At 50.7% G+C, this 10,587-nt stretch overlaps 1 protein-coding gene across 1 annotated transcript; it reads right to left on the bottom strand.

Moving 5' to 3' along the window:
* Positions 1-1,193: 1,193 nt before the first annotated feature.
* Positions 1,194-2,117, bottom strand: LOC311200834 (olfactory receptor 14A16-like; the record flags this gene model as incomplete). The annotated part of the gene is made up of 1 exon (XM_084275139.1): positions 1,194-2,117. The coding sequence occupies one exon, from the start codon at positions 2,115-2,117 to the stop codon at positions 1,194-1,196; it is 924 nt and encodes a 307-aa protein (XP_084131265.1).
* Positions 2,118-10,587: the final 8,470 nt, after the last annotated feature.

Below are 10,587 nucleotides of genomic sequence, written 5' to 3'. Positions count from 1 at the left end.
ACTTGAACTTCTTGAGAGGTTTCTTCACTCTCCGCTTGGTATCTGACGTCTGTGGACTCAGAAGAAAAGACACCATGGGGCTCATTAACATCCAGAAAGCCCTTAAAGCAAGTCTCTTTGACTCATTTTCATTAAAAAACTCAAGACTTGTACAATTACTTGGATTTCAGTTAGATCCTAAGGGGATCTGGACAGGCAGGAAAAGCAGCCTCTTCTGATCCAACCCTGTCTAGAGAACCTTGCTCTTCCCCAAGCCCAGCAATTCCCTCACTGGCCTCCTGGGACTCCCAACACTTTTCCTAACATCATCTGTGCTCACAGACACAGACAGATTTCTCTGACAACAAACAGCAGTTCAACATGACACAGTTTAATACCCATGAAATCTCTCTCCTCAGCTGCCTGCTACGGCCAAGCAGCGTGTGCAGGGGGTCAGCTGTCAGAGGAGATTCTCTCCCAGAACAGTTTCAATCAGATACATAGAAAGGTCACTTATCAACACCCTGACCTTCTGACAGAACAGTTCATTAGACTTCAGAAGGATGGAAAGTTTTCCAACTCTCTGAAGCTCAAAGCAGACACTGGAGACTTGAGCAGCAGCTGAATGACCAAAGAGCAAGTGGCGGTAGAAACCTGTGATCAGAATGACGTGCATACGTCCATCTAGGCTGCAGAAAAGGATGTCCTTAGGCATGGCCGTATCATCAGGATAGGGGGAAACACCTGAATGATTAGGGAGTGAAAAAAGACAGACTGGCACTAATGCAGGTACAGGGGAAGGTGAGTAATTCTTCTGCTGCCATGGGTACCAATCCTGGAAATTACCATTCTGTCATGGTGGGAAAGCATTGCCATTCCAGACAGGCAGTCGAGTGATTCAGCTCATAGAACTGTTTGTAATTTTTTTATAAATGTCAGGTGTACAAAAAAAAAAGAATTAGAAATTCTGGCCTTTTCCAGGCAGAAATGATGCCAAGAGAGCACAGATCATCACTGAGCAGTGTCTGGGTCATAGAGTATTGGGAGACACTGAATTTGGAATGGGATGAACTTGGAACATGTTATCATAGTTGAGACAAGCTATGAGGAAATTAGAAAAATAACAACTAAAAAATGTATTAAATACAGAGATGTCTTATATGTGAGTTTCATGGCCAGCAATTTGCTGAAGAAGATGAGCAGTTTATTGCTGCTTAGAAACATCCAGTCATCAGTTTCCACGTGGAATCCTTGAGCTCCTGGTTCCTCATGCTGTAGATGAGGGGGTTCACTGCTGGTGGAACCACGGAGTAAAGAAATGATACTACCAGGTCCAGAAATAGAGAGGAGATAGAGGGTGGCTTCAGGTAGGCAAAGAAGGAAGTACTGACAAACAGGGAGAACACAGCCAGGTGAGGGAGGCACATGGAAAAGGCTTTGTGTCGTCCCTGCTGCGAGGGCATCCTCAGCACAGCCCTGAAGATCTGCACATAGGACACCACAATGAACACAAAACACCCAAAAGATAAGCAGGCTCCAACCACAAGGACTCCAGTTTCCCTGAGGTAGGCATCTGAGCAGGAGAGCTTGAGGATCTGGGGGATTTCACAGAAGAACTGACCAACAGCATTGCCATGGCAGAGGGGCAGTGAAAATGTATTGGTTGTTTGAAGTAAAGCATTGAGAAACCCACCACCCCAGGCAGCTGCTGCCATGTGGACACAAGCTCTGCTGCCCAGGAGGGTCTCATAGTGCAGGGGGTGGCAGATGGCAACGTAGCGGTCATAGGCCATGACAGTGAGAAGGGAGTACTCTGCTGAGAGCAAAAATAGAAAGAAAAATATTTGAGCCACACATCCTGTGTAGGAAATGGCCCTGGTGTCCCACAGGGAATTGGCCATGGATTTGGGAACAATGGTGGAGATGCAGCCAAGGTCAGTAAGAGAGAGGTTGAGGAGGAAGAAGTACATGGGGGTGTGGAGGTGGTGGTCACAGGCTATGGTGATGATGACGAGGCCATTGCCCAGGAGAGCAGCCATGTAAATGCCTATGAAGAGCCAGAAGTGCAGGAGCTGCAGCTCCCGTGTGTCTGCAAAGGGCAGGAGGAGGAACTGGCTGATGGAGCTGCTGTTGGACATCTGCTGCCATCAAGTGAGGAGACCTGTTGAAGGAGGAAAAGACAGTTAGAAGTTTGGGAACTCTTTTTTGAGTAAAACCACCTGCAATGCTTAGGCAATACCCTCAGACAGATTGACTCTCTGTGTTCAGGAAGATTTTTAGCAGGTCCCTTTTGGGAGCTCTGCTTTGTGCTGGCTTGAGCGTGTCACTGCTGGGAGGAGGGTTGGCTGTGGGCTCTGAAGAACTCAGTCCTGCCTGGCAGCAGTCAGTAAATAGAAAGATGATGTGAACTCAGACTAAATCCCCTGTGGATAGGAATGAGCTTTTCAGCACTGTCACTCCAGTTTCACCCGAGGGCAGAGCAGAGCTTTGGAGCTTAGGTTTTCTCCTGACTGAGAGCTGAGGAATCCAGTCTCACAGGGCAGAGCTCCAAAGCCCTCCTGTGGTCTCATCCTACCCAAGGAGGATCTCAGTTCCCAGCCAGGGACACCCAGGGCTCAGTGCAGCTGCCCACACACAGGTGATGAGTGGCATTGCCACGGTCCCTGTGCCGAGATGTCTCCTGCATGGGGCTCCTCTCTGGGCACAAGAGTCCCAGGGAGAGTGGTGCCATTGTGGGGGGCAGCTGCAGCCCAGCTGCAGGGAAGTCCTCAATCCTTCAGATGGGGGTCCTGAAGTGAGGGTCAATTCAGTGCCAGCCCCACCAATTGACGTGCCCAGAACCCCAGGTAACGGTAACAGTGGGAGAAGGGCAGCACAGACCAGAGGGGAAACTATGAGAAATGCCTCCAGACAAGGCTGAAAGGACAGGCACAGACAGACTGGCACTCAGGGTTTTTCCTCAGTGAGGTTTGGACTCCCAAGGAGAAGATTCAGCCTGAAACCCTGGAACTCTGGGTTCAGAGTCTGTGCTGAGAAGGCAGGGGTGCACTGTGATAGTGACTTCACTGTGGGAGATTTCAGGGAGGCACCAAATCCCTGCTGCCATGCAATTGCTGGGAGCAGCTCCTTTTCTCTCCCTGACCATGTCTCTGCTGTCTGGAGCTGTCATTGGAGCTGCTTCTCTTTGCACATGTCACCTCCTGCTCTGTGTTCACAGACCTCATCCAACCTGCCCTGCGCTCAGCTCTGCTCTGCAGACCCCTCCTGCCATCAGGGCTCTGCCCAGGGGAACCTCTGTGTGTGCAGGGCTCAGGAGACGCTCTGACAAATCCTAATGACAAATGAGTTTTCACTCACTTCTTCAAAGTTATCAATGAAAGCTCAGCCCCCACTTCCTACCCAATCCAGAAGAGAGGAAAATTCAAAGCAAAGTCTCTTTACCTGGATGGAAAATGCATTCTTGGTGTTCCTGAAATGTTCCAGGGATCAGCTGATGCTGGGAGCAAACCTGGGCTAAGCAGTACACTTTGACAGCAGAAGGACCCTACACTTTGCTTCCATGGGTCCCAGTTTCCATCCACCCACAGCTTCTTTCTGCGGCAATGCTGCCCACCGGGCAGGCTGAGCGCTGACCCTGGCAGCAGCAGAGTCCCTGCCCCAGCACACAGACCCTGGAGCGCAGGAATCCTGCCCACAAGGACAGCCCTGGGCACCCCTGGGTGCACACGCTGCTTCACACCTCTGCAGCCATGCCCAGGAGAAGACAGCTGTCCTGCCCTGTCCCTCTGATGGGGCAGAAGGGCATCCCTTCCAGGCAGCACTTTCTGGTCCTACAGAGAACCTGTCCTCCTGACAGACCCCACACACTGCCCCATGTCCCAGCTTTAGGAGATCCCTCCAGGAACAGAACCTGCATTGCCCTGCACCCACAGACATACCAGGGAGAGGCTGCAGAGATTTCTCCTGCAGTGAGCTCTCAGCATCCATCAGCTCTCTCAGCCTCACAGGTCTCCCCTCGGTGCCTACAGGCAGTGTCCCCAGCCCTGTGTGCTTGGCAGAGGAGCTGCTCCTGGGCAGAGCTGTCTCTTGTCAGGGCTGCTGGGCTGCCATAAGTTCCCACCATTGCAGGAGTGAAGCCCAGCTCAGCAGAAGACCAGTTCTTCTAGGCTTCCTCCTGGTGTCTCAGGCCTCATGGGGATCGCTCTATGATCTCATCTCTGATGTTCCCTCCCTCAGCTGGGGAGAAATCTTTGTGTCCAGCAGAGTCATTTCTCCTGATCAAACCAGAGCTGGGCAGGACAATCACCTTTCCTTGTCTCCCCATGAGACAGAACTCCCAGGCAGGGACAGGAAGAGTACTCTTGCCCCCTGTGAAAGGAAGGGATTTAGGTGAGCTGTTGGGCATTTTTTGATGTTTCACAAGACCAAAACTAGGAAAAGCTCTGCTCTGCAGTTGGGGGAAGTGGAAACCACAATGTATACATTTATGTATCAAAAAAGATAGACCCTCTGTTCCGTGGACAAACTGACACCTGGAGAGCTCACATAAGAGTCCCATATAGACAGTGGCACCCTCAACATGCAGGAAATAGACCTCCCAAAAAGGACGTTTATTATCTCTAATAGAACAGGGAGAGGCAGTCCTTGGGTCTCCAATGAGAACGTTTCACTCAGGGAAGAGTGCCCCAAGTTCTCACTGCCTTGTTCTCCTTGCTCAGGGCTACCTGCAAAGAAGCAGAGAATGTCCCATGGCAACTTCACTCCCCACTTCCTCCTCCTGCTCTTTGCAGACACACAGGAGCTGCAGTGGGTTTCTCCATGCTGTGCTGCTCACGGCCAGTACATGTTCCCTCCCCCTCTGCAAGGGCAATGCTGGTGACCAGTTCTTCTCTGCAATCCCCCAGATCCTCAGCCTCACCTGCTCAGATGCCTACCCCAGGGAGACTGGTCTTCTCATATTTAGTACTGGTTTAATTTTGGGGTGTTTTGTGGGCTACCTGGGGAGGTTCATGACCAGTAATATCTTTTGGCCCTCTCACCTTTTCTTTGGAGCTGGTGTTGGACATTTAGCAGTTTTGAAGGTGGACACTAGTAGAGGCCGAAAATGACATCAGGCAATGTTAGGACCATTCCCTTGGCAGGGAAAGCCCTGAGGCCCAAAGTTACTGGGGTGCCAGTGTGCTACCTGGGGAGGTTTCAGGCCAGGAACATCTTTCATCCCTCACACCTTTTGCTTGTGACGTACTGCTGGGCGTTTAACAGGTTGAAAGGTGGGCGCTGGTGTAGCTGCAAAGTACAGCACCGTATTACTGCCCTAAACCTCCCCTTTTCCACCCCTCAGATTCCCCTATATCCACCCCTAGCAGCCCCCTAAAACATCCCCACGCCCCCTCCCAGCACCCCTTGTGACCCCCATTGACTCCTGACCTGCCCTTTTCATCATCAAATTCCCCAAATCTCCTTAGCACACCCCAGCACCTACCTAACAACACCCCACACACACTCCATTCCAGCACCCATGGGTTCCTCCCCATCCTCAAACGCCCCCTTAACCCTCCCATCCTACCTTTTATACCTCCCCAGCACCATATTACCCCCATTAAAGTCCCCCTTTTCCCTCATATACCCCTCCAAGGACAGCCCCAACAACGTCCCCACACCCCCTCCCGCATCAATGGGAGCCCTGGTATGCACTTTAAAACCCCTCCAGCCTCCTCTTAACTCCACCTAGCACATCTGGCGGACCTCCAACACCCCCATACTCTCCAACACCTCATTATATCTTTTGAAATACCCCCATATCTTTCCTCAGCACCACCATATGCCCCCCTCAAATCCCACCAACCACCTATGGGTTCCTCCCATACCATTAAACCGGTCACCCAGCCCACCCTGACCCCCCCAAGTAGTCCTGGCTTCCCTCCAGCCCCCTCCCCATAATGCCCAGAATCCCACCCCCCAAAACTCCTCCCATATACCCTCCCAGCACCAATAGATTCCCTCACCACCACATAAACCCTCCCAAGCAAACCTTAATCCCCCAGAAACCTCTATACAACCAGCCCACTACTACTCCCCCAAACCCCTGCCTTTTACCCTCCAAATCCCAACATATCTCCCCCCAACACCCCACTAAACCCCCTATGCCCACCCTAGTAACCGTAAGAGCTCCTCTCTCTCCCCAGTACCTTCTTAACCCCCCCCAAAATGTTTTATACTCCAGCACTGTATTACCTACACAACCCTCTATCCCACTCTACTCAGCACTTGTCAGGCCATGACTGGAATACTGGATGCAGTTATGGCCAGTTCAGGGAAGGTGCAGAGAAGGGCCACAAAGATGACAAGGGGCCTGGGCAGCCTGCCATCTGAGGAAAGGCTGAGGGAGCTGGGTTTGTTCAGCCTTCAGAACAAAAAGGCTGAGGGGAGACCTCATCAATGGGTCCCAGTACTAAAAGGCCGTCTACAAAGAAGGGGGAGACTCCTGTGTTTGAAGGAGTCATATGAAATAGCTGAGGAATAATGGGTGCAAGTTCCTCCTGGAGAGATTCCCACAGGACACACTGCTGTCCCAATAAACTGTCCTTATCCCAACACACATGGTTTGGGGAGTTTTGGTTTCCCTTTTTCTCCCTTCCACTCGCCCATAAACACCACCCCTCCCCCAACCAAATACCCAAGACAGAGACAGCGGCCTATTGCTCACTCTCAGCTGGGGCAAAACCAGGAGAAAAGGTTCCAGCACAAACCCTGCACATCAGTGCAGGCTCAGATATGATGGGTGGAGAAACCACCACAGGGAGAAGAATTTGGGCATTCCAGGGGATGAAGTAGAAGTCAGAGGTGCTGAACAGGAATCTGGCCACGAGCACATTGGGCTGCATGGGGAGGAGCCTGGCTACGCAGACAAGGGCCCTTACAGGCCACCTGAATGCAGCAGTGTTGGGACCACTTCTGGAGCAGTCAGTCCCAGTGTGGGGCTGCCCAGTCTGGAGAAATGGGGAGGAACACTCATGTGGGCAGTAAAAGTCTGCCTAATTACAATTAGGGGTCTTGTGTGCAGGGGCTGAATGACCATTGCTTCTTTAGGTCAGGGAAGGGGACGCTAAAGGAAACCCTGTCTGTGGTATGTGGAAAGAACATAGGATATCAAATACACAGAAACTGCAGCTTTGAAGGTCAGAGTGGACATGAGGATAAAGAAATGTCATTCTGAGGGTAGTTCTGTGGTGCAAGAAGTCACTCAGAGAAAGTGTGGATGAGCTGGTGGCTTTGTGCTTAGAGAAATTGCTGATGAAGAGGGAGAAACAGCAGCACAGGCAGGGACATCATAGGGTGAGAATGAGGATGGGAAGGACAATGCTTGCCTGCAGCATGCAGGGAAACAGGTATAACCTAAAGGGCAGTGTGGGACGGCCAAGGGTGCCAGCCAGGCTAAAAAGGGCCTGATAGAAATGAGGTCTCTGCCCCCTTGTCTATGGCTGATGACCCTTCCACAGAAGCCTCAGAGGAGACACACTGTCCTCACGGCCAAGGAGCATCGTTACATCCTTGAACCCACCCCAGGGGAGGACACCATGTGTAATACCCCTGTCCTTCCCTTGGCCTCACATTACCCACATCCCAAGGAAGAGCCCTGAGACACAGGTGAGGGTCAGGATCTCCCTGCCCAGGGGCTGGGTGTCAGCACTGGAATTCCTGCTTCATCAGACCCAGCCAGGGTGTCCTCAGCATCAGAGCTGCCTGCGCTTTGCCTGTGTTTGTCCTCATGGCCTCCAGTTGTCTGCTCTAACTCCTGACTTGAACTTCTTGAGAAGTTTCTTCACTCTCCTCTTTGTAGCTGAAGTCTCTGGTCTCACCAGAGACACCATAAGGCTCATTAACATCCAGAAAGCCCTTACAAGTATATCTCCTCTGGTAATTTCCTCTGAAAAATTAAGACTTGTATAAGTAATTGGAGAGGTTTTAATTGGGTGATGAAAATCTTGAAGGAATTTCACAATGGAGGATTTTTGCATACAGAAAAAAATTGTTTCTGTCATTTTTCAGTTCATGGAAGAGGTTTTAGCAGCATTATACAGTGGATGTTTGTACAGAGGTCTCCTAAATAGTTCTGGACAGGCAGGAAAAGCAGTCTCTTGAGATCCAACCCTGCATGGAGAACCTTGCTCTTCCCCAAGCCCAGCAGTTCCCTCACTGGCCTCCTGGGACTCCCAACACTTTTCCTGGCATCATCTGTGCTCACAGGCACAGGCAGATTTCTCTGACAACAAACAGCAGTTCAACATGACACAGTTCAATACCCATGAAATCTCTCTCCTCAGCTGCTGCTACAGCCAAGCAGCGTGTGAAGGGGGTCAGCTTTACTGGTGCTCCCAGTGCACAACCTGGGGAGGTTTCAGGCCAGGGAGATCCTTCATCTCTTGCAACTTGTGCCTGGGTGCCCTTGCTGGACATTTAGCATTTTTGAAACTTTTTCTGTGAGAGCTGGAAAACTACCTCAAGCACAGTTAGTGGGATAGCTGGGGATGTTTCAGGCCAGGAATATCTTCAAGCCCTCACTCCTTTTCTTTGACACCTGTTGCTGGAGGTTTTGCAGTTTTAGAGGTTGTTGCTGGTAGATTGAAAAATGACGTCAGGCACTCTTAGGACCGTTGCCTTGGCTAGGAATGCCCTGAGCCTCAAGGTTTCCTGTACTGCTAGTTTACCACCTGGGGAGGTTTCAGGCCACAAACCTTTTCCAGACCTCACATAAGTTTGTTTGGGAGCTGTTACTGGACATTTATCAGTTACACAGGTGGATGCTTGTAGAGCCTGACAATGAAGTCAGGCAATCTTCGGACTGTTCCTTAACCTATGAAGGGGGGCCTGAGCCCCAAGGTTACTGGTGCTGCCTGCTGGCTCCCTGGGGAGATTTTCTGCCAGAAAATTCTTTCCTCCCTCACACCTTTTGTTTGGGGCTCTTACTGGTTGTTTGGCATTTTTCAAAGTTTGATGCTTGTAGAGCCCAGAAACGACACCACACACTCTTATGACCGTTCTCTCAGCTATGAAGGCTCTGAATCCCAAATTTACTGGGGCTGCTTTTGCTCTACCTACCAGTGGAGGTTTCAAGCTTACAAGATATTTCAGCTTTCAAACCTTTTGTTTGGAAGTTATTGCTGGACGTTTTGCACTTCTTGAATGTGGACACTGGTAGAGCCAGAACATGATGTCTGGTGTTACAGGACCATTCTCTTGACTAGGAACGCCTCTACCCCCAAGGTTACTGGGCTGCTAGTGGGCTACCTGGGGGTATTTCAGGCCAGAGAGCTTTTACAGCCCTTGTAGCTTCTGTTAGTGACCTATAATAAAGGTGGGAGATTCTCTCTGTCCCTCCTTTTGTTATTGTACTTAAAGAATTAAAAAAATCAAATCTATTAAAAATCGATAAAGTATTAAAAATAGAATCTCCCACACATTGGATCTCGGGGGAACCACTGTGATGGAGGATAAAGAAAGAGCTGATGTACTTAATGCCTTTTTTGCCTCACTTGTCTCCTGATACCCAGATCCCTGAGTGGAAAGATGGGGACGGGAGGTAGATGGAAGCCCCCATAATCCCAGGGGAATTGGTTACTGACCTGCCCAGCCACTTATATCTGCAGAAGTTGATGGGCTTGGATGGGATACACCCAAAAGCACTGAGGGAGCTGGCAGAAGTGCTCCCCAAGCCACTTTCCCTTATTTACTAGCAGTTCTGGCTGACCAGGGTGGTTCTGCCTGACTGGAAACTGGCACATGTGACACCCATCTACAAGAAGGGACAGAAGGAGGACCCAGGGAATTACAGGCCTGTCAGCCTGACCTCGGTGCTGGGGAAGGGGATGGAACTAATCATCTTGAGTACCATCATGCAGCACATGCAGGACACTCTGGCCATCAGGCCCAGTCAGCATGGGTTGAGGAAAGTCATGTCATGCTTGAAGAAGCTGATCTCCTTCTATTGCTGGGTGACCTGCTTAGTGGATGAGGAGAAGGCTGTGGATGTGATCTACCTAGAGTTCAGTAAAACCTTCATCACTGTGTGCTGGGGCCCATCCTCTTTAACATCTTTATTAATGATCTGGATGAGGGGATCGAGTGCACCCTCAGTAAGTTTGCAAATGACACCAAATTGTGTGGGAGTGTTGATCTGCTGGCAGGCAGGAAGGCTCTGCAGAGCGACCTGGACAGGCTGGATCAATGGGCAGAGCCCAGTTTTATGGGGTTCAACAAGGCCAAGAGCTAAGTCATGCACTTTGCTCACAATAACCCCAGGCAATGCTACAGGCCTGGGGCAGAGTGGCTGGGGAGCTGCCTGGAGGACAAAGATCTGGGGGTGTTAGTGGACAGGCAGCTGAACATGAGCCAGCGCTGTGCCCAGGTGACCAAGAAGGGCAATGGCATCCACACCTCCATAAGGAGGTGTCACCAGCGTAGGGAATAGTGTAACCAGCAGGGGTAGGGAAGTGATTGTTCCATTATACTCAGCTCTGGTGAGGACACACCTTGAGTACCATGTCCACTTTTTTGCCCCTTAGAACAAGAAGGATGTTGAAATGCTGGAGTGTGTCCAGAGAAGGGCAA

The sequence above is a fragment of the Gallinula chloropus genome, assembly GCF_964237585.1.
Source record: "Gallinula chloropus genome assembly, chromosome: 25".
NCBI lineage: Eukaryota > Metazoa > Chordata > Aves > Gruiformes > Rallidae > Gallinula > Gallinula chloropus.
This window is presented reverse-complemented; position numbering and strand designations above follow the sequence as displayed.